The sequence below is a fragment of the Ailuropoda melanoleuca genome, chromosome 5 (genome assembly GCF_002007445.2).
Source record: "Ailuropoda melanoleuca isolate Jingjing chromosome 5, ASM200744v2, whole genome shotgun sequence".
Classification (NCBI taxonomy): Eukaryota; Metazoa; Chordata; class Mammalia; order Carnivora; family Ursidae; genus Ailuropoda; species Ailuropoda melanoleuca.
Genome location: NC_048222.1, coordinates 23,251,169 through 23,276,525, shown reverse-complemented (window position 1 = coordinate 23,276,525; position 25,357 = coordinate 23,251,169). Strand labels below are relative to the sequence as shown.

At 40.8% G+C, this 25,357-nt stretch overlaps 1 protein-coding gene across 1 annotated transcript in view; it reads right to left on the bottom strand.

Moving 5' to 3' along the window:
- The window catches only part of MYLK4 (myosin light chain kinase family member 4), an 84,831-nt gene that overhangs the window by 18,122 nt on the left and 41,352 nt on the right, over positions 1-25,357 (bottom strand). Inside the window, exons 2-4 of the mRNA XM_034660150.1 lie at positions 17,315-17,329; positions 3,686-3,746; positions 28-133 (exon numbers count right to left, since the gene is read on the bottom strand). Coding sequence (XP_034516041.1) covers positions 28-133; positions 3,686-3,746; positions 17,315-17,329 — 182 coding nt within the window. The remainder of the gene's footprint in view (positions 1-27; positions 134-3,685; positions 3,747-17,314; positions 17,330-25,357) is intronic.

Here is a 25,357-nt window from a genome sequence, read left to right as displayed (position 1 = left end):
AGCGTGTTAAAATGGAGCAATACTCACCCTCCTAAAATTTCTGTTCTGCTCACAGTATAAAAGCTGTTGATGGCTGCTTGTTTGGCTGCCACGATACGGTGATTAAACGGGGCGGGAGGAGCCGGGACATCAACTAGATGGTGAGAGGAAGAGAAGGGCCATTTGTTAAGCAGTCAGACCTCTTTCTGGCACCAAGACTGGGCCTCAGAATAAAATAAAATGGACCATCTATTTGATTCCTAATGATCCAGGGAATATATGTTTTTATTTCACATTATGGTCTGTAATTCATGAAGGTGACACCTGACATCTTTCAGAAAGAACGTCAGGATCATGAAACTATGGTTTATAGCATCTTCAGGTCAACTTTTAGAAATGTCACAATAGTTGAAAATCTCCAACCCCAATATACTCCATACAGATAACTCTCCCAAGCCCAAAACCATTTAAGTTCAAAGATAAGAAAGTGCTTGCCCTCCCCCCCCGCCTTTTTTAAAGCATCCCTGATAAAGTCCATTATTTTAATTAAAGCAAAGAGAGAAAGATGAAGAGTTTCTTCATGTCATTGTAATGTTTGATATTATTCTATATTACTTTCCAAAATATTTTTAGCCTTTATTTAAGACACTTGTAAGGCACAAAGATGAATTTTTCCTGGCTGGAAATAAAACAACCAGTGAAACTTTTTAAGTACATACTGTGCAGCTCTCAAATTTCTCCCACTTCCCACCCTTCGGTCTAAGTGTTTTAACTCTAGTCCACGTCATGATTGGCTCTAAGACACAAACTCAGTAATATTCTTCCAGCATTCCTTTTGTTTTTCCGTGGTTTGCTTTCTGCGAGCCTATTCATTTCCCCATTTATTCCGTATTTAAGCATCTACTGCATGCAGCTTTTTACATGCATACAAGGATACAGGGGAGGTGAGTAGATAATAACTTTGCTTTCAGAACTTTAAATGTATTCAACATGTAATTCTGGAGCACTTATCTTGTGCGAGGTAGGCATTCTGCCAAGTGTTAATATTTTTAAGAATTCAGATAATAGAAGTCTCCAGGAATCTGATTTGATATAGACATTCGTCTCTCACAGCATAAATATGCTGAAAACGAAAGAAGTCATGAAAGAATTCTCTTGGTGGCATTCATCTCTTCAGACCAAAAAAAAAAAAAAAAGGTGATTGAATTACATACACAAATGGCATCAGTATGGCATTCTGTCTCCTTCAGGCTGTTAGGCTAAGTGAAATTTAGTTGGAAATGCTTGCTGGAAAAGGTTAAGAAGCTTTAAAAGGCTAAAACAAAAGCCATTTCCTACCCAATGGGGCCGCCAGATCTTGCTGTCTGGAGGTCTGAGTTCCAGTGGCCTCCAGGGGTTTGCCTTGTAAGCCCCCCTGGGCTTGTCTGGTTTCCTGTGTCCTAAATGCGTGTCCTTCACCTGGACTCGCTACATCTATTCTGCTCTTTTTGCTGTCCTCTTGGGCGAAGCACTCCTCGGTCACCCTCCGCTTGCTGCTGCCAGTGTGTTCTGCCTGCTCAGCATTCTGGAAAGTGGGCGCTAGGGCTGGGTGTTCCGGGATTCGGGATGTGGCAATGGCTTTTATGTTGCTGATACACCTGGAAAATAAAATCCAGCTGCAGCTCTCAACGTTTCAAGGAGATAACTTTCAGATGGGCAAAATTCTTAGCACTAAAGCTTCTTGAATATGGTGTTTTGGTGAAGCTTCACGAGAGAGTTGCTGTCTCAGCATTTGGGATAAAATGGGGCGGTACGCTTCCGCATTAGACGAAGCCGCACAGGAACTGGTATAGATACCTCGGATCCCAGGGTCTCTCCCTGCTGACCTCATGGTGACCCCAAGTTATTCCACTGACCCTTCACAAAAGCAGTCATTTCATACCTAATTCGATCTTCATTTTTTTCACTTCCTTTTCTTAGAGAAGAGAGAGATTACTAAATTAAATATACTAAAGGAAACAATCATCTCTCTGAATATTAACAGCAGGGAGAGTCAACCTGTATCGATGAAAGAATTGAACTAATTTCAGTTTTTTAACAGCTCCTTACCTTACTACCTTACTAAGCACATCTTTGCAGTGATGGGTTTTCTCAATACACATTTTCCTTTATGTTTAATTCTTTAAAAATTAGACTTCTCCATGATTAGGTTTCAAATACATTATTAATAAATGAAATAAAAATTATATCTTAATTCCCTAAGAAACACGCAGATATTTGAATACTCTGTTCCAAATAGATTCTGTGGCCCATCACAACATAGAGTAATTAATTGTGATTGGCTAATAATTATCTGAACTTATATATGAAACTTTGCAGTTCAGGAAGGGTCCTTCGATAATCTACTTCTTACTCAATCCTCACAATATCCTAGGAAAATAGCCAATTTATTATGTATAATTTAAGAATTAATTTCTTAACTTACAGATAAATCTGATCTCATTATTCAATACTTGATCTTAAAAGGATGTGCTTTATATTGCTAAAAACAAGAACTTCTTACTTAATCTTTTAAAAATATTGATTGATAATAATCATTATCTTTATCTACAGTTAGTAGAAGAAAATAGTAAAAAATGCCTGAAAATGTCACAAGGCAAAAAGAAAAAGTAATGGCAAGAGAACAGGACCAAGAAAAACCCACTGGGGAAAACAAGCTGGGAAACTGGTTTCCAAACCATTGTTTCAAAAACTCACTTCACTTCTCCTTTTGGTATGGCCTTAAATTGCAATGGCACATAGGTCTACCAAAAACATCAGTTGTAGGCGTGCAATGCTTTAAAGCCTACCTTTCACAGAATTGATCACCATTGGTTTTATCAACACACTGCTTTTTATTTGAACACTTGTCCAACACTGTATCATTTGCATTTGCTGGCCCTCCTTTCATCTCAACTTCGCTTTCACTAGCATCTTCCTCAGAACAAAGCCCATTTTTCTCTCCTTTGAACACGGGATGTTCATTTTTATCCACAGTGGCTGGTTTATCATCTCCAGCACTATTACTTTCTTGTCTGCTCAGTCTCTGTGTGCTCGAAATGTCTCCTGTGTCTGTATTTTCTCTTGGCTCTACGGAACTTCTCAGAGCAAAACCTTCTACCTTGTCTTGTGGTCTTTCTGTACGAAATGTGGCAAAACTTCTCTGAACTAGAGAGGCATTGGTCTTCTCAGAATTTTTCTCGTTGAGTTTATTAACCTTTTCTTTCTCAGAGGAGGGTTGGTTCTTCTGGGAAGATCTCTCTAAAAGCCACAAAATATTTGAATGGAGGATGCATGTGATCAGTATAATTTCGGCTTCACATAATGGCATTTCTATTCAGGTTTCTCTTAATCAGAAGCTAAAAGCTTTTGAAAAGCAAAGTAGATGTGAACACGACCAATTGACTGACATTTGGAGTCCCAAAGAGTTTCCAGTTTGTAACTAGTAGGACCCAAAGCCAACCAAATAAAAGACTTTCAAACAGCGCTTCTCCCAACACAGTGCTTTACGAACATGTAACTTCTTCTGAATAAGAACAATGACAACAGGACTTTGACAACAGAGCCTTCTTCACAGTGGAAAGTGCTTTATGAACATGTAACTTCTTCTGGATAAGAACAATGACAACAGGACTTTGACAACAGAGCCTTCTTCATGCATAAATATCTGGTCTTCTAAAGATGTTACCTGTGAGGGCCGATGTCCTTTTGCCTTTGACAGGTGCTGTTTCCTTCAGACCAGGGTGTGACTGTGACTTCTCCTTAGCCTGTGGACACACAATTGAATAATTGAAGTCACTTATTAATTACATCAGGGTTTCTCAACCTCAGCACTACTGACACACGGGGTGGATAATTCTTTGTTGTGGAAAATGTCATGAGCATTATAGAATGTTTTGCAGTATCTCTGTCCTCTACCCACCAGATGACGTTGATACCTCCTTCCCAGTTGTAACATCCAAAATGTCTCCAGAAATTGCTAAGTGTCCCCTGGGGGGCAAAATTATCCCAGATTGAAAACCACTGTATTACGTGATTCAAAAACAGAAAAATACACACACACAAACAAACAACACCAAAATTAATAGCAAGTTAGAGGGCAGGACAGTCTTATTTAATGAAAGTGTATAGAATACAATATTTGAAAACAAATGAAATCACTACTCTAAAAGAAATTCTGTTAAATTCTGGCATAGTTTGTAAAAGAGGGCCCATCTTCATGAATGGATTAAAGGATATTGATAATGTATATGTCACCTCTGACTTCTGTTTATATTGTCTTGATATAGTTCACATATAAATCAGATGAAAATGAGAGGATCTGTGTGAATAGGTTTTGTAAGCCAGAAAGTAGGAGACTAAAGTAAGCTTTTATAAATGAGCTTTCATATGGCTTAGAACAGATGGCCTTTTTCCTAGGCAGATAAACATTCTTCTCACAGTTCTGGCTTCTCTGAATTTGCTTAGCCAACTTTTCTTAAATGCCACATAAAAGGTAAACATTAGCCCAATCCACCCAAGTTATCACAAATTCTGCAGTTGTGCCTTATAAATTAATGCAATTGTATGGAAGTCCAAAGAATCCGTTTTTTTTTTTCTTTGGAAAGGGAGCAGAATTTGCCTTAGGGTCACTTGCAAGCATGAAACGTCATGTTTAAGTGCAGCTCAGGGACATCAAGACAGACCACTACTGTACTTTTAAATAATCCAAGGGCAGTCTCATAGGTTCAGAGAATTTCCATTTTTCAGAAACACAAAGGTATGTTTAGTAAATCTGTGGAAAACCAAAATTAGAGATTACAGCCTCAGAGTTTGTAACTTCCTCACCTAAGTGAAAGTGCGGGACAAAAGTCCTTCAACTTCCTCAGGCAAAGCCGGCTGCTTTCTCCTCCGTGCACGGCACGTGCACCCACCCCAGCAGCACTGGCAACACTTTTAAACATATTTTCCCATTGATTTCCCACTAGCCTGAAGGCCTTGCTTAAATGGGCAGAAAGACTGATTCATCTTTGAATCTCTGGCACTTAGCCCTGTGACTAGGACATAGTGATTAATACTAGGACATGGTGATGATGATGATGCTGGTGGTCATGATGATGATGATAATGGTGATGATGATGATGCTGGTGGTCGTGATGATGATGATGCTGGTGGTCGTGATGATGATGATAATGGTGATGATGATGATGCTGGTTGTCGTGATGATGATGATGCGGGTGGTCGTGATGATGATGATAATAGTGATGATGATGATGCTGGTGGTCGTGATGATGATGATGCTGGTGGTCGTGATGATGAGGAGGAGGAGGATGACGGTGGTGGTGGCGATGATGTCAATGACGATGTGGCTAATATACACTAAGCACTGTCTACATAACAGCCACATTTCGAAGCATATTATTAACTCAGTTGATCCTCATAGCAACCCTTTGGGACAGATTCTATTAGCCACATTTTATACTGAAATCAGGTAATTTCCAAGCATTATAAAGTTCAGAAATGGTCGAACCAGGATTATTGGTCAGCTATCTCCTTCATTCTGTGCTCTTAACTACTACATTGTACTATCACTAAGAAAAAAATAGATTACAGGCAAGGTATGTTGTTAGTATTTACCGAATATCTATTGCACAGCCAGTGCCACAGGAGATAAGAAGGAAGATTAAGAGAGAAGGGTATAAAATGGGAACACGTCAGTAGAGTGAAGAAATAAATATTTACCAAACAATTAGAATTAACATGGAAGAAAGACAAGAGAGAGAACCTAAGTCCAATTTTGAAAATAAGTCAAATTAGCCAAATAAGATAGTTTTATAAATTGTGTTTAAGATATTGTATAATTTTGTTTTTCAGTGCTTCTCTTTTGAAATGAAAACTCCTGACAGATAGGTATTTTGCTTCTGGATGACGTGAACACAGCTGGACTTGATAATGAAAACTGGTATGTTTCAATCAATTTCAGTTCATCAAATTAGCTAAAATTGAGAATTTGGTGGTAAGACTCCATGGAGTACCAAATTGATGAGTGTTTGCCTCTAAGGTCATGCAGGTGTTGGTGGCAAAGGTCCGGGAGTTGTGCTAGCATTCTTTGAGTAGAGCAGTTGGAGTTGACCAACAGGAGAAGCTGTCGATTCTGAGGCATATGAGAAACCAGCTTCCAAAGGAGGCTGGTTTTTTCTTTGTCAATTATATATCACATATGTTTTACCACTTAAATAATGTAAGGAGGTCTTTATTCATTGCCACAGGCTATTGTATTTTCATTTCTCTATGTAATACTGACATCTAGAGGAATTTCGAACTGAGTTTCCAAAAAGGCAGAAGCTGTATTTCTCCTTTCCTGTTTCTGGACAGCAACTTCAGTATGAAGAGTTTTTACTTTGTGTTTCCATGTTATCTGTAGAAGTCACTAAAATAGGAAGCACAAGTCTGTAGACTTGTATCTTGTTCCAAAATGAACATATTTTCTACTGATGAGAGAGGACATGACAGGACTGTTAGGCATGATGTTCCCATAAGGGTTACTACCACCCTCCGTAAATGATACAAATCATGTCAGAGACTATGTTCCTTTGCTAAATTCACACTGATGACCTAGATGAGCATGAGGACTTCATTTCATTCAAATTCACTCATTATTCCTTCACTTCATTAATACTTCTATATTTGCATATGGATTCCTTTTGTGACCAATCACTCATTGCTTTTATAATAATCCATCGATGCATTTAGAATGACATACAGAAGAAAGGAGACCCAAGTGCCCAAGTATTTTAAAACAAATTCTGTTTTCTCTACTCTGTAGAGTTTTCTAGACTGGTGTCCCAAGTGGGGTGTATGTAGCCGGAGTTCAAAGTAGTCTTCAGGTTGTGTAATGGAAATGTTAGAACTCATTTCTATCCCATTTCCCCACAGACCGGCAATGGGTAGTAAGGAGGGCACGTATTGCATGGTGCACTGGGTGTTATATGCAACTAATGAATCATCGAACTTTACATCGGAAACCGGGGATGTACTGTATGGTGACTAACATAATATAATAAAAAATCATTAAAAAAAAAAAAGAACTCATTTCTATTTGTTTTCCATTCTTTTAAAATTTATATTTTATATATGTTTTAAAATATGTATTAATAAAATTGGAAGATATATAATTTACAAGTATCTGTAATATACTAAATCTATTTGCAAAAATAAATATACGTGTATTGCTTATCCATGTGCATAATTTCTGAATAAACATATTGGGATTTGCTTAAATGCATTTTACTGATAGCAGTACAAAATCAAAATAATTTAGAGACCGTTCTTCCAAATAACACCATTTCTTACCTTCCGATTTTCTGAAATATGTGCTTTAGAGAAGAATCATTCTAATGAGCAGGTTCAAGAACAAGTACATAATTTGAACAATCAGCTCGTTTCTTTCAAAGTGCTTTTAAGAGGTCGAGATTCATTGCTTAATGACAATTTTGACAATTTAGACCAATTGTATGCACTTTCTCCTCTTGTCTCCATGCAGTTCCACTGACTGCCACAGAAACAAGAGCTGAGCAGGAAGGCAACAACCATCCGGAAGCGTGTGCCCCCCAACCTAGTGCAGAGCGCACTCCCACCTCGGACCACAGCCTGTCCCCGTACAACACTGTAACTCTACTCCTCAACGTGGTGGAACAACCAAAAGGAAAATTCATTCTGTCGAATGACTGCCTCATCCCTCTTCATTTCCTTTCAATAAAAATCAGCTTTAAAAACCCATTCTAAAGTGGATTTAAACTTTCAAAGGACAGAAAGGAAAAGAGCTACTGCGTCCTCTGGACGCCCACAATGCTGTGATAATCTTCTGGGTGTTGTACAGTCACTTGACATGCCTGTCCCCCCACTGGGATATGGACCCTTCTCTTCACCATTGTTTCCCCAGCACCGCATGCTGAATATGCTTGGTGAACCCATGTGCAGTAAAGGAAAGAAGTGCTTGCAGGACTGGCGCCCTCATTCTGACAGCATTCTTTTTTTTTTTTTTTTAAGAGTATATATGTATTTATTTATTTTTTATTTATTTTCTTTTTTTAACTTTTTTTATGTTCAGTTAGCCAACATATTAGTTTTTGATGCAGTGTTCAACGATTCATTAGTTGCGTATAACACCCAGTGCTCATCACATCACGGACCCTCCTTAATACCCATCACCTGCTTATCCCACCCCCCCACTCTCCTTCCTTCTGTAACCCCCAGTTTGTTTCCTGGAGGCCAGAGTCTCTCATGGTTTGTCTCCCTCTTTGATTTCTTCCCAATCAGTTTTTCTTCCCTTCGCCTGTGGGGCGCACTATTCCTTATGTTCCACATATGAGTGAAATCACACGGGAATTAACAATATTCTTTAATCAGGCTGTGTCATTGAAAAGTCTGACTCCCGAAGCACCATCCAAAATGTATCCCTATCACCAATGCTCATATCCTTTGCATCACTTAACTGATAGTGAGTGATATCTGCACTCTTGCATTTGGAGATTATGGTTGCAAAAGAAAACTGTTTTCTTACCATCACAATGGAACATGACTAACTAACTGAGCTGAGGGCTTGTCATATCACTGCCATGGAGATGCCAAGAGGAATATTTTCTGGTAATTTTAACCTGATGCCTAGAAATACAAAAGCAAAATGATAACAATTTATAATGACTTTGTTAAACTTTGATTGGGCTCATCATGGGAGAGAGAAAAAAAATAGAGCCTAAAAGAAATACAAAAAGAGGAATTTTCAGAACACCAAAACTACATTTCCGGGGCGCCTGTGCGGCACAGCGTTTAAGCATCTACCTTCGGCTCAGGGCGTGATCCCGGCATTCTGGGATCGAGCCCCACATCAGGCTCATCTGCTATGAGCCTGCTTCTTCCTCTCCCACTCCCCCTGCTTGTGTTCCCTCTCTCGCTGGCTGTCTTTGCCAAATAAATAAATAAAATCTTAAAAAAAAAAAAACTACATTTCCTTATTTGAGGATAGAAGATAATTTTAGAAATCATTTGTAAAGTGAATCTATTTCTTTTCATCTTCAGGGCACACTCAGATTCATGCTTATTAAGTGAGACTCCCTGAAGTCCCCGGGTGATAAAAAGAATGTTCACAAACCATAACCTGTTTCATGGTCCATGGGGACTGGTGTGGAATAAGGCAGGACAGGATCCAACTGACCAGATCCAGGAAGGGAAAGTGCTCGTCTTGGCCTCAGGACTCAGTAAGCAGACCTTCCCTGTGCTGCTGAGAACATCAAGGATAACCAAACAGTCACCTGAGAAAATAACCCTGCCAGGAAAATTAAAGCCTTCGATGCATCCACTGTTACATGGATAGTGCTTCATTCAGAAAGCAAGAAAATAGAATTCCTCAAGGATATATATCCAAAAAAAGGCCTGAGGGACTCCTGGGTGGCTCAGTCATTAAGCATCTACCTTTGGCTCACTGCGTGATCCCAGGGTCCTGGGATCGAGCCTCACATTGGGCTCCTCCGCTGGGAGCCTGCTTCTTCCTCTCCCACTCCCTCTGCTTGTGTTCCCTCTCTCTCTGGCTGTCTCTCTCTGTGTCAAATAAATAAATAAAATCTTAAAAAAAAAAAAAAAAGCCTGAAATTAAAGGCTGGTTCAGGAAAGTCTAACTGGACCATCTGTCAGGTGAAGATACATGGTAATTTTACTTTTATTTGATTTTAAAATGTATTGAGCAGAACTATTAGAAAAAAAAAAAAAAAAAGAGCATGCGACCACATTTAACCATCTCCTGTAGCAGGAAAAGCTTGACTAGAGAACAGCACTGGTCAAATGCACTGTATCAGGTTATTCCTTATTGATTAGACTTTTCTTAATTTAAATACACTTTCAGGTTTTCTTATTCCAATAACCGCCTTGCTATGGCCAAGCCCGTGCCGGCCATATGTTCAGTCCTGAGGCGGTGTATGAAGCCTGGTCAGGGGGTAGCAGACCCCTAATATCTGCCCACCACCCCAGGGGCCAGGCCAGGCTGTGGATGAGAGCTCTGTCATTAAAAACATTGGCTTGCCTCCATTCGTTTATCCAGCCTGCCTTTGTTGATTTTAGAAGAAGCAGTTAGAACAAGTTCAGAATCTTCACCTAAATATTTAGTCACACCAGGTACTTTGATCATATAGATTGTGTTTTTTTCCTTATCTTATGCCTGATGGATAAGCTTACCCAATACATTTTACAGATTCATATTTTTCTATTTCCTTCTCATCATCAACTCTCCTGTCCTCCCCACACAGAAAATGCTGAGCCCTCTGACTCATAACTGCTCATTTCTCCCACTCGAACTACCCACATGACTTTGGTTGGCCAAACATGTTATCCCCCACCTTGCAGGCCCAAATCCTCCTTTGTTCTAACAAGGTCAAAACTTGGCGGGGGGGGATTTGAAAATATTTGATGCATGGGTTCCATCCCTAAAGAGGGGGTGAGGCAGCACACTATTATTTTTTCTAATATCCTCCCCTCCCCCCACCGCACAACCACACACACACACACATACACACACATGCACACAAATAACTCCAAGGTACTATAAAGGTTGGGAGCCACTGCTTCTGTCTGCTCAGCTCCTCCCACTCTGGGTTGTTTTGTTGTTTTGTTTTTTTCCTTGAATCCTTACCACCCAGGCTGCCGTGCCACAGTTCTGAATGATAGTAATAACACTGGAGACGTGGTGTCTCTCCTAATCCCGAGTTCCTCTCACCCACCAGCAAGGGTCTTTGATCCTCTCCAGGATGCATTATCCAGCAAACCACTGCCTCTTCCTTGCCGGCCACCCAGGGACACATGTGTGGAAGTGAGACTCAGGCAGACTGCTCCAGAGACCACAAAGCCTCCCCTCCAAAAGTGAGCTCAGGGACATCCAAGGAGGGCAAGCCAATAAAAAAGCCGGCATTTCCAACCACACCTGAAATCCTCTGCCTGGCTTCCTGGTCAAAGCTTAGTTAATTGAAAGTGATTTAATTCCTCCCCGAAAATGGAGGTGAGCAGAAGAGGAGAGGACTCAGGGTAAGTGGAGAAACACCACTTCACAGGGTGTAGAATTATTTATAGCCCTTTACACAAAAGTATATCTGAGAACCATAAATGGTGGCGTGCTCTGCCTTCTTGGGATTCTGCCACCAGAAAAGCAAGCACCTGAGCGCTTCAAAAACTGTGTGGCAAGATTACCAAGAAAGTACAACAGCGTGTGTGTGTGTGTGTGTGTGTGTGTGTGTGTGTGTGAGAGAGAGAGAGAGACAGAGACAGAGACAGAGACAGAGACAGAGGAGAGAATAACCAATACAAATGCAAGTGTAAATGGGATTAAAGCTCCTTGATGTTCATTTGATTAAAACGAGTCTTACTTAGTAAGATTTCTCTTTTATACTACTCAAGACCCAACCTTGGAATGTTTTCACATGAAGTATACAGTGTTTTTTCATCACCTAATAAAACTCTTCTATTTCTTCCTGCCGCAGACAGTTTTACAAGCATTCGTTTCACATAGTGTTCTCAGTGTGCTTTTTAATTTTTATTTTAGGTTCACTTTTATCACTCCATCTCCTGTCTCCTGCTCTGAGTAAGCAATCAGCGTTCTAGTCCAGCCTCTCCCCACAGGCTGGCTGGTGGAAGCAGCGTCTGTTGGCAGAGACTCCCGGGGAGCTCAGTGTTTCCTCAGGTGAGGTGATGTGTGGTCCCACGGCTTGTTAGGGAGGTTCAGAGATTTGAACTTAGATTCACTGAGCAGAATATCTAACCTCCTCATGGTTTGCCTTTCCATATCTTGCCCTGCATGGCAAATTTTGCAAGCACACTACAAAGTATCTTTAAAAAGTTATCTCTGAAAGGCAATGAGAAGCTGCAAATCTCTTAAAAAGTCTCTGCATTTGGAATATGTAATCCAAACTCAGTAGATAGAAATAATCAGTCATGACTACCCCCAAACCCTTCGTTGTCTAGTCCCTTCTACTCAAACTTGGTCCCTGGACAGCAGCAACCTGGGAGCTGGTTGCAAGTGGAGAGTCTCAGCCCTGCCCTCCACTTATCCAATCAGAATCTGCACTTGAACCATTCGCCAGGTGGTTCCCACGCCTATTAAAATGTGGGAAGCCCTGACCCAGATAACATCCATAATGACTTGGTGCGAAGAAATATTTCATGAAATATCTGTCATGGCCGCTTGTATTTATTTGAATCTGGCCTCCATCCACAAAGAGCCATTGTCACACTTGGTTAAGCTCAGAGGGAGTCTTGTGGAGAAAGCAGAGAGGAGCAAAAACGCTCAGCTGGTCTGGATGTCAGCTGCCCTTGGGGGAAGTGGTCAGTGGAAGTCCAGAACTGTAGAGAATATTAGCGAGCTTTGAAGAATGTCCAGAATTTTGACACTGGCCCAAGGAGCCCTAGCAAGGACTCAGAAGGGTATGCAAGACCTGATATCATGTACCTAAAATTTTCCACTGATCTCTGGGGTCTCTACCAAACTCAGATCTCAGAGAAAAGCAACATTAAGGTGTAAAGTTTCTGCTATGGGCTGAAAGTGTGTGTCCCGCCAAAATTCATATACTGAAGCCCTAACTTCCAACATGATAGTATTAGAAGGTGGGGCCTTTAAGTGGTAATTAGGTGTAGAGGATGTCATGAGGGTAGAGTCTTTATGGTGAAATCAGTGTCTTTATGTCTCTCTGCCATGGGAGGATACAGAGATAATGCAACTGTCTGCAAGACAGGAAAAGGGTTCTCATCAGAACCAGACCATGCTTGGGACCCTGATCTCAGACTTCCAGCCTCCAGAACCGTGAGAAAGAAATTATTGTGTAAACCACCCAGTCTATGGTATTTTGTTACAACAACCTGAGCTAAGACAGGTACAGGGAAACTGTGCCAATGGTAAACTCTAGAGAATCAGAAATATATTATGATCAGTTCCAAAATGCGAAGAGTAAAGTTAGGATTATTAATATAAGTGCTATAACTTGGTTGCTGTACAAAGGTGACTAGCAACCGCTTAAAAGGAACAAAAAGTAATTTTATTTAGCCCAGTTCTTTCTAAACAAAAATTTTAAAGTACGCAGATAGTACATAACCTCTGATACCATTTAGTTGTCTGGCTTTCACTCCTAAGATATACTTAAAGCCTCAATTGATGGAGAGCATGCTGAACACCTTACTGGAATCTTCGTGATCTTTTCTCATTCTTTTGTTTTATTACGTACATACAGGAGAATATTCAGCTGGTACCGTGGTACGGTAGCAGTTATTAAAATAGGGAAAGATTTCTATTCTGGTTGGTAAATAGCAGATGTCCTGATCCCTCCCACCCAACTCCTGACCTAACCACCCTCAGGACCCTCATAAGATCCAATAACTTGAGGGTCAACGTCTGGCATGGCAGGAACCTCTAGGTGCATTCCAGCGCAGTCTGTTCTGAAAGGTGACTGTGGACTCCCAGCTATGAAATTCAGTTCTGCCTCAGTGACCATGAAAAGAATATGAGTGCACCTGGCCACGAGAGTAGGTTCATGGCCATGTAATTTTTAATATTGGAATAAAAGCTTTTTTTTTTAAAGATTTTATTTATTCAACAGAGATAGAGACAGCCAGCGAGAGAGGGAACACAAGCAGGGGGAGTGGGAGAGGAAGAAGCAGGCTCATAGCAGAGGAGCCTGATGTGGGGCTCGATCCCATAACGCCGGGATCACGCCCTGAGCCTAAGGCAGACGCTTAACCGCTGTGCCACCCAGGCGCCCCTGGAATAAAAGCTTTTAATATTATCCATGCTGTTCCTGAAAGTTAATTATTAGTAGGAATTGGAAAGTGTGCCTTGACACTCAAGAAGAAAGCAGTGACTGATGAGTAAAGAGAGGGTAGGACAGTTTCTATCAGCAATGCTTTTGCCCACCTTAGACCTTGGGACAGCCATCTGAAGTTGGCTGACAGCCCCAGAGGTTCTTAATCAGTAGGTCTGGGCTGGAGCCCAAGAACATTTTTCACAAGCTTTGGAAATGGTTCTATTGTAAGTGTTCCAGGGATCGTACTTTCAGAAAATGTATGAAATTCTTACTCATTATTCAGGACCCTACCTCAAGAAGGTCCCTTTGTGAATTCTTCCTTGAAACGCTCTAGTCCCACATCCTTCTACCAAAAGCGGAGTCAGTCTTTCTTCCACCTTTACTGATGATGCGTCATCACCGTATTTACCATACTGTGCTGGCATTATTTGTTTTCATGCCCGACTCTGCCTGTGTATCTTGATAGCTCTAGCATCTCACTCGGCATTCGGCAGACAAACACTGATTGATTAGAAAGTGGGGGTGGGGGCTGATGCTGGGCAATATTTACTGAGCATCTCCACCAGCTGTATAACGTTTCCAGAAGGGGTGCCGTAGCGTGCCCTTTATTATATCCTCCCCAGTCTTTCTAACGGTGATTAAGTCAGACATCAGATCCGTGACTCCACCGTACCTCTAGCTCTCAAGATCTCTGACGCCGCAGAATCGAGAATAAAGCTTGGCACAGCGAGAGAGCACGCTCTGAAGCTTTCCACGCTGGCAAGAAACGGCTGCTCTGTGCTTCTCCAAGGATCTTGCCTGTTGCTATCTGTTTGGGGGGATGATTTACCTAAGGCAGGCCTGAGTGATAATGTCTTCGTGGCAGATCATGGGAAGTACTGCGTGTTTGGTTGGTAGTCTTTATTTAGGTCTCCCCTCCAGCAGGTAAGGGTTTTGCTCCAACACATTAGGTCCTGTCAACACGGAAGGTGCTCTCTTTGAGATTTTATCAACAGTTTCGGATTTGCCCCTTGCTACAAGGAGAAGATAGGAGTCGTCCCTGAGGGCTTCAGAATTCTACTGTGTCTTCTCGAACACCGCTGCACAGCTCGGAGGCAGTACCGGTGAGGTGGGGGTGGGTTTGTGAAACATGCCGCTCGGGTTCCTTTCCAAATTCACGGTCTTGGGCAGCTTGGGCGGTGAGACTGCCTCCCCGCTTCAACAGGCAGCTGCATTTGCTGATTCAGGTGGGAACGACGTCCTTATTCTTAAAGGCAAGAGATTGCTATTTCAATAAACAAAGGCAAAACAAAGCAAAATGTAGCCTTTGTTGTTGTTTTGTGGAAATCAGCTATTTATTTTCCATCTTGGTTTATGGCAGAACAGGAAGGTATCTGAAAAATCACCCTAGATTTAACATCACAAATTTAAATGAGGTTTTAGAAAGAAATTAAGGTAATGGAAGGAGTTTGCCTCACAATCCAGTAGGCTAGATACTTGCCTCACAATCCAGTAGGCTAGATACCTAAGTTTTCTATTTTCAACCACACAACATATTCTCAAAAAAAACCCATAATATTCTCAAGGTTCAAAACAAGACAAAGAATTTGAAAACTTCACTAAATCATAAAATCCATTTTGAATTTGGAGAGACCTTAAAGAGCGTTGTGAAATGGGTTAAGGAAACCTAACTCAAAATTGGAGACAGGAAGCCATGCCGGGAGGGCGGTCAGGCACATGGCACTCATTGCAGCTTGCTTAGTCCCGCAGTTAGAAGGAGGCTTTCCTCTCAACCTGGCAACTGCCCTCATCTGCAGCCAATAAGAGGACCCTCCACTTCCATCACCTACAGCCAGTAAGAAGCCACCACCACTATGAACTCTCATTTCCCGCCAATGAAATTTTGCTCAAAACAACCCTTGCCACTTCCTCCTCTCCTCTATCAAAGGACACTCTCCTCTTTCCTTCTCTGTACTGGGAATGCACCTGAAGAAACCAGTCTCCAACTGGAAATGAATCTCTCTCTGTCCTGATTGACACTGAAGCTTCACTCCAGTGCTCAACCCCCTTCCAGTAAACAGCCCCTGCCTCAGAGTCCTGAACATTCAAAGAGCGAAGGTCTCTGATAAACCTCAACAGGTGCCTATGTCTAACGATCTCCTTCTGCTTAGGCCCTCTAAGAGGTGCCCACCCTTTTCTCCTTAGTTCCTCCACTCCTGTTGATTTATTGAGCCAAGATTTCCTAGAAAAATATCATGCCAGAAGTTCTTTCTCCTGAAAAGGGGAAATAATTCTAGCATTTCACAGCAGAAACCAAAATAGCCCACTAGGTAAATCGCATGACCCTCAACATCTTGTATTTGCTGTGTCTCTGACGGTCCCCAAAGCTAATTCCAAGGACGCTAACCATTTGTCCCCATTGGATCAGCAACCACCTTCCTTCTGGGTAAATCCTCAACTGATATTGTCAGATTCTGTAGTGCACCTCCTATTAAGATCCAAATAGATCCCCCACAACCTCTCCCCATAATTAATCAATACCCATAAATAAAGAGGGCCTTCAAGGCATTAAGCCAATAACAAAACAATAAGGGCCAAGGCCCCATTAGGGCCTCAGCAGATCCCCTGTATCAATCCCTGTGGCATTCCTGTTTTACCTGTGAAGAAACCAAATTGTTTGTCCAGGATTTCCAAGCCATGAACAATACTGTCATCCTCCACCATTCTATTGTTCCCAACCTCACACTTTATTTACCTCCAACACTACTGAGAGCAAATTTTTTTTCATGATCAATTTATGTAGTGCTTTCTTTAGTATCCCAGTAGATAAAGGTAGTCAATATCTTCTTGCTTTTACTTGGAAAGGACAGCAATGCTATGAGACAGTCATGCCAGGGTTTCATAGAAAACTCACAAACATTAAAGGCTGGCCCAGATATCAAGTTCCCTGGAGGCTCCACTTTAATACAACATTTGGATGATTTACTTCTTTGCTCCTCTTTCCAAGCCTCCCCACAAGAAGATAGCATCCAAGTGCTAAAACTCCTAGCCAAAAAGGGATATAACATCTCTAAGGAAATATTACAATTTGTTCAAATGCAAGTTCAATATGTAGGACATCTAATCTCAGAGCAAAGACTGCATTTGGATCTAGACAGTTCTCATGGCATCCCGAACTTCCCAAAGCCCCAAACCAAATGTCAACTGCGAGGTTTTCTTGAATTGGCAGACTATTACTACAACTGTATCCCAAAATTCTCCTCGTGGCCCCACCTTCATATACCTTGTTAAAAACTATTAAACTTCCTATCATTAGGAAGATCCAGATAACATGACTTTACAATGTTAAAAGAAAGTTTAATAAAGCCCCTTGCCCTTGAACATCTAAATTAACAGCTCCCTTTCTTCCTTCTTGAATACAAAAAAGAAGGGAATGCCTTTGGGATACTCAACCAAAATTATGGGGATTATCACCAACCAATAGGATCCCGCAACAACTAGATCCCACAACCTGGGGATACCCCCACCCATGCCTCAGAGCTCTACCTGCTACTTACTGCCTTTTTTGTAAAGGCTGCTGAGGAAATAGTCTCGGTATCCCCTTTAACCCCTTCTGTGTTGCCAAAGGTCCTCTCCCTCTCATCACACTCAGCATCTTTCGATAAAACCATCTCACTTCCTGTGAAATTCTGCTGTGAACTGCCCCTTATATTCCTTCTGTTTGCTGCAATAACCTTAACCCTGCTACTTGTCTTCCCTCCTCCACCAATGAAACCACCCACAACTTCTTAATACTGACAGATCCCCTTCTAAGCCCTGTGATGACTTAAAGGAAACTCCTTTGGATAACAATGACTTTTCATTGTTCACTGAGCGTTCTTAGTTGAAAGATGAAAATGGTAAATATTGTGGCGGATAGTCAATATTAACTCCTTTTGAAGCAAGCGGAGTAGCACCCTTGCCTTTGGCTACGTCAGCCCAACAAGGGTCTATAAGCACACACGGGCCCATATTCTAGCCAAACGTGAAACTGTCAACATTTACTCCAACAGTATATTTGCCTTTAGAGTGGCTCCCAATTTTGGAATGTTAGGGGAACAATATGCTTTCCTTACTCCGAGTGGAGATAAAATTAAAAGCAGCCCTTACATTCAGGAATTACTGGATGCCGTACACTTACCTGCCGCTTTGGCTATTATTAAAACCCTGGGGCATTATAAGCTTGACTTTCTGGAAGCTAAAGGAAATTATCTCACTGACATTTCCATTTAAGAATGCTACCCTTAAATGGTCTAGAAGTCAAATCTCTCTCATGGTCCAAAGAAACTCACTTCCAGATGATAATTTGGAGAAATTGACTACAGACACCCAACAATAAAACAATATTGGCAATCAAACGGTTGTTAGTATGGTAAGAAGGATCAGAAGAAAAACCTCTGGTTTGGACCAAATATAAACCTGGTCCTACCAGAAATTTTAAAGTTCCCACTATTGACCACTGTACATGCATGAAACCATTGGTCTATAGCTAAAATGATGTTTGTAAATCAATATTGGTGGAGAAATATCAACAAGACTGCAAAAAGCACCTACTTTGCTTTCTCTACCTGCCTAAAATAGAATCCAGGCAAACACATGGACACTGTCTCTGGGCACTTTACCTAAAGTGCCATCCAAATTTCAGCATATGGACTGTATCAGCTACCCCCACCTCATGGAATCAAATATGTCCTGGTAATAATTTGTATATTTTCCCACTTGGCCAAAGCCTTTCCATGTAGACAAACTACTATCCTTCTTCAGTAGGTAAAATCCTATTGGAATAAAACCATCCCTACCCTGGGCAATTCTTCTTGAGCTCCATAGCAACTGAAGAACGCATTCTATTGGTCAGATATTATGGCAAGTCTGTGCCATTTGGGCAGCTGGATAACATTTTCACTGTGTTTATTATCCTCAGTCCCAAGGCTAGTCAAAGGAACTGAACTCAATTGGAAAAATTTATGGAAACCCTCCAAATACCTTGACCAAAAGTATTGCCCATTGGCCCTTCTAAATCTCAGATCCATCCCCTTAGAACTCATAAACCCTCATCCTTTGAGAAAACTACAGGGTGTCTCAGGCATCCAGCTTCTCCCTCTTCTGACCTGCACATAATAAAGGAGATACACATTACTGTTATGAGGGTCTAATTACATCCCTTGAAAATAATCATACTTTAGCAGAGCGGCCTTTTCACAGCACACTTCTGGGAGACAAAGACATCAAAGACCACACTCTGTAACCTAAGAATTTTGCTAATTGGAAAGGACATCTCCAAAAAGATTCCCTTCAACCATGCTGGAAAGGCCCTTATCAAGTGTTACTAACCAGTCCTTGTGTCACCACACTGTAAGGAGTTGACTCCTGGATCAACGTGTCTCATCTAAAGAAAGCCCCAAACCCTGACTGGACCTGAACACCACTGGGAAGCTCAAATTAAAGATTTCTAGGAACTGAAGCAGACAGTTTTCCCAAGATACAGGATCAGGCCTGTATATTCTCTCCTTTCTGCTTTTTCTCACCTTGTTTTCTCCTTCTCTATCCTGGAGAGACAATGCCCTTGCTTGCACTTCCCAATCCATCGCAAAAGGAAGAAGCCTTTCTGACTGTTGGACCTGTCATTGGAAACCTTGATCCAGCTGTGACAGATGTGACCCTTTAGCCTTCCCAATAGCAAATTTTCCTTTCATCTCCAATGTGACCCCTAATTATATTTGCTCCCCTCCAAATATTTCTCACCGAGTCAAACCTCAACAACCAGGTTTTCCTGTACCTTCCTTTGACTTCTCCCTGTCATAACTCCCAATGCAACGAATTGTACCTATTCACAAGGATAAATTCCTCCAGAGAAGTAAAAACCCAATTACATAATATTTGGGAACAAGCACATTGGCCACAAAAAGTTCCACCTGAAGATTTATGGTCCTTTGATCTCTAGCTGGTTTAGGACTATAATACAAGCTGGAGTCTTTATTCTGCTCCTCGTTTTATTTTGTATAAACATTTTTAAAGCTTTGTGCCTGTTGCCTGTTGAACCTTTGTAAAAACAATGTACCCAATAAGGTAATGCTGACTCAATGCTTCAAGATATCCCTAGCACTTAAACCTTGATGAGATGCAGACTTTAGGCGGGAAATGCCTGGAAGCTCTCCCTCCCCACCCTTGCTTGTTATCCAAATGTGGCCTCAGTGTTTTCCAACCTGTGTACTTTCCCTCCGGCGTAGGACATGACACCCAGAAAGGGTCCTTCCTAACATCAAGGGACAAAAACGATCCTAATAAGGAATAAACGATCCAATTCTTGATCGGCAATGTTTTTGAAGAAAGATCTCTATCAAAAGGGGGAAATGTGAAAATGTGTTAAGGAAACCTAACACAAAATTGGAGCCAGGAGGCCAGGAGGGGGCAGTTCTCATGCTCATGGCACCTGTCACATCTTGCAAAATCCAGAAGAGAAGGGAAGAATCTCCCCTGGTGGTAGGAAGCTGCACTACCTGCAGCCAGTGAAAGGCCACCGCCACTTCCAATGCCTGCAACCAATGAGCAGCTGCCACCACTTCAAACTCCTCTTCCTCCAATGAACTTTTGTTCAAAACAACCCCTCCAAATTCTTCCTTTTCTCTATAAATGGATACTTTCCTCCTTTGTTCTGTGGATTTGCCTATGGTTTGCCATAGTTTGCTTGTCCTGAGTTGCAGTTCTTTTGCTACCCCCAAATAAACTAGATTTTGCTGGCTGACTCACTTAGCTTTCTCTTAAAAGATTGACAGCATGTGGCCCAATCAGCTCAACTGGAGATGAGAAATGAGATTCTACCCACTTTCACCTAGTTATAGGAGATTTTAATAATGTTTCAAATGTTCCTGCTAAGAGGGAGGCTGTTGATATTACTGGTGATTTTTCCCACAGGACTTTCGTCCTTAAAAACGTACTAAAACAAAAACGTACGCTGTGGGATACAGTCTCAACCTTTATTTCTTCTCATTAAAAATCCACCCACTGTAATACAGTTTTTGAATGTACGCATAGTTCTCGGCATTTCATTTGTTATTATATATCAGTTTTCTATGATGTTTAAAAGAAGTAGGGAGCTATAGATTATGTTAGGTATTGGCATAAGCATAAGTATTAAAATATGGTACTGGGTTACTATTGTGGAAAGTACATAGTTGGGTCAAGTAAGCTTTAAAATGCCTATAATTGTTTGGAGGAAAAACAAATCCTTCTCAAATAAGACATAATGTTGGATAGGATAAAGAAAACTCTATTAGCACCTGCAGGAACTATCTGAAGAAAATCTTTAGCCTTAGGCTAGACATCCCCCTGAGAATGGGGAGCGGCTGGCTCACTTTCCTTGGCTTGTGAAGAGCCCCACTTGGAACTCTCTACGAGGTGAGAGGAGAGCACTGCCATGCATGCCATGTATTTCCATAGGAAGCAAAAACCAATTGCAGACTTGTACTTCTATCCTCCTGGAGACGATGCTAGACTACACCCAGATAGCAAGACACAAATACATGCCGGTGATGAGGTGACAGCTGGTCTCTGCAGCAGAAATGCACAATCACTGATGGAAAGTTCAATTGTGGGTATTCCAGGAAGAGGCGTAAAGTCTGTTTTCAGTTAGGAAACTTAGTAAAAGTGTGCTCCATCTGTGTTTACTGCATGCAGCTGCACCTCTCTCAAAGTGCTTAATGAACTTTTTCTTCTTTGTGAACACTGACTTACACTCAAAGCTAACAGCCTCAAGTAACTATCATGAGCAAAATACTTAGATAAGATAGCGCAGGCCAATATACGTGCACTCCTCCTCCATTTACTGAAAGGGACTACATACTTCATACTCACGTGCCAAGCTATCTCATCAAATTCCAGAAAATAAATCTAAACTGTGTAACAAGAAACTGCTAAAAGAAAAAAAAAAACAGAAGTAACTTTTTCCAACTATTCTGGTCATATCTCATTATGTTCATGTATTAAAATTAAGGCAATAGTCTAAATATACTTGAATTTCACATTTAATGAGATCAGTTCAATTTGGCATTTAACAATCACTGTAAAAATGTTTCATTTTGATTTAATTCGGTTATAAGCAATATATTTTTCAAACTGACCTCATTACTGGTGGAATACATTTACACAAATATATAACTTACTAGCAGTATCGGTCAACTCTGAACATGAAAAGCTCTTCACATGCTATTACTTTGCTGCTGTTCATTTTCTGTTCACTCCCACAAAATTACTCATATTGGCACCAACTTTTCCTATCTAATAGAGAAGTACTGTTATTTAAAAATAAGTAAGTTCCAGGTAGATATCATAATAGTGTTAAGTACATTTTATGAATTCTACTTATAATTAGAATCAGTGCAAAATTTTCTCTACTAAAAGTTGTTACAATAAATGTCAAAGTCAAATGCAGTTTTTCTTTAGAATTTTAAAGAGAATTAACCAGATGAGAATTACAACTCCTATGAAAATCCACATTCTATAAAACAGAGACTCCAGCTGCAAAAAATCCTCAACTCAAAATCCTAAAATCCGTATTTTTTTTCAAGTGATTAAATAACTAAGGCTAGCTTATTATATAATGTGGATATATATTTTTAATGAAAGAGCATACCATTCATAAGCATTTCATAATCATCCATATTTTTATTAAATATTGCCCCCATCAATACTGATTTAACCAAATTAATGTCTGCAGACTGTACATAACCTTTCCCCCAGATGATCTTATATCATTATTAAAATTTAAAAATAAGAATTTTGATAGAATTAACACTAACCTAATATCTAAATGTTTCATTTTAATAACTAATAATGTTAAAATAAGCTCCCTTTCTAAATTCAAGTTCTAATCAAAGAACACGAGTTCCAAATTAGAACCTGAAAAAGTTGACAGTCAGTGTATAAATATACTTGTATACTTGTGCTTAGAAATAATAGAAGTGTGTGTTATGATGGATATTCTTTGAGGAAAACTCCATTTTTAAAAATTTGCCTTTCAGCATTCTATTTTGGTACATTCTCCTTCAATGGTTTTATGGATCATTTTTCAGAGGACATGAAAGAGTTGACCTCTACTTATCAAAGTTCAACTTCACAAACTTGCCATATAATGTAGTTTTCATTGTCATAAATTTCGACTGGGGGGGGAACAAAAATCATGACTCACGTTTCCATTTCCTCTGCTAACAAAACAGAAGGAATTATCCAATCTCAAAAAATATATTTGCTTTGATTTAAGCCATCAGTCTCATTAGCATTAGGGAGCCCAGGGGTAAATTGACTACCCCTAACACACTTAAGATTCTGGCAGCTCTCAGCTTCTCACCAGGGTTGTTGTTTTGTTTATACCCAGGACTATATGTTCCAGTCCACTTAATCTTTTGGCTTGTGACTTTGTACTCCAACTCACACATACAAGTTCTGGTTTCCCCCTTACATGGTTCCCTCAATGCCGAAGTCTATATTATAGGAAGGCCTGGGTTCACCTTCTGGCTTCAACACCTCAGTATATTTTCCTACCTAGCACATAACCTTGAAAACATTATCTGGTTTCTTTCTAAATGAGCAACTCTGATATGGCACTTTTAAAAATATCTTAAAACTTTAACATCTCTTGGTAAGCCATGTACCTATCAGATTTCTGATGGTTCCTGTCCTCTTAGAAGATCCCTTGGTTTCTTCGGCTTAGAACTTATCCCATTAGTGTTACTTATTATTCATGCATAACCAGAAACTGATAGCTGTGTGACATTTCTTCCTACTTTGGTCATTCATAACACTCTACCAGTCTTTTCATCTACTGTCATATTTGACATCTATGAACACTGACCTAAGATTTATTCCTCTTGGAGAATTCACCAATCCCTTCAACTAAACTCTATACGAATGATCTCAAAATTGTCTTTATTCCCATAATCCCAGTGATTACTAGATCTTAACATCTGGACACGGTGTAAGAATTTTGAACTCTGAGGGGCGCCTGGGTGGCACAGCGGTTAAGCGTCTGCCTTCAGCTCAGGGCGTGATCCCGGCGTTACGGGATCGAGCCCCACGTCAGGCTCCTCTGCTATGAGCCTGCTTCTTCCTCTCCCACTCCCCCTGCTTGTGTTTCCTCTCTCGCTGGCTGTCTCTATATCTGTCAAATAAATAAATAAAATCTTTAAAAAAAAAAAAAAAAGAATTTTGAACTCTGAATATCTAAAACATTTTATACCCCACATTGGCTTGCCTTCCTGTTATTCCAATTTCTGTCAATAGTGCAATGATACTTGTGTCTTACTTGTTAATCTTCCAGTGAAGCATAGGGTCCAACTCAACACAAGACAGAGCCAGATCTGGGCCTTGCACTAAAACCCTCCATCCTCCCATTAGGCATAGTTCACAAAGTAGGCTCACCCACCTTAGAATCCAAGCCATGGCAAGCTCCAATATTTGGGCACGTGAATGGCAACAGGAATCCAACAAGTGAACACAGCAGAACAAATGGGAATCCAGAGAAACATTGCTATGAATTCCAATCAGAAAGACTACATTTTGAAAGGTCTTCCCGTGGTTATTAAGGCCCTGGGTACTGAGTTCAGGTCTAAGGATGCAGCTCCAACTTTTAGGAGACAGCCCAGGTTCGAAATCTAGACTCAGCTCTTACACACACCACCGAAGATTTAAACAGGAACCGGCAGAGCCGTATCCTAGTATTTGGCACATCCTTGGGAAATAGAGTGCTTTGGTGGAGGCGCTCAGCTGTAGGAGGCCCATTATGAGAATTTGGGGAACCCACAGGGGTGAGCTACACATTTGGGAACTATATTGAGGGCGGGATCAGCTTAAGCTTCGTGCAATGGTTTGAGATACCAAAAGGAGCCCAGTATCTGCACAGAGACATTGCATTTCCCAAATATTTCAATAGAGAGAAATTCCTAAAATGAAAGCTCCCCTATCTAAGGAATGGCAAAGAGGTCGAGGCAGCCTAGTGGTTCTTCCTTTACACCAAGCCTGTGGGTCCACAGCTCACTGAGGGTGGCCTGTGGGAAAGTAAGGCAAAAGGTACATTGAAGAGGAGGTTAAGCTTACACTTGGAAGTCACGAAACAAGGTTCAAGTCAAAACATGCATTATAGGGCCGTGACCCTACACCCCTAGCTGCGTGATAGAATCACCTGGAAAGTCTTTGGCAAATACTAATCCTGGAGTCTTCATTCCAGACCGATTGTGTCTGCAGCTCTGGAGTGGAGTCCGCACTTTGGTATTTTCTCAAGGCTTATGGTTGTCAGATTTAGCAAATGGAAGTACAGGATGCCCAGTAAAGTTTAAATTTCACATAAAAAACAAATACCTTTTTTAGCATAACTATGGCCCATACAATATTCTTACACTAAAACAAAATCATTCATTGTTTATCTGAAATTCTATTTTAACTGGTGCCTTGTATATTTTCTCTGGCAGCCTAGGTGACTCTAATTCGTGGTTGCTAGGGGGCTATCCCTCGAATTTGCAAAGTTCGTCTTCGTGGAAAGC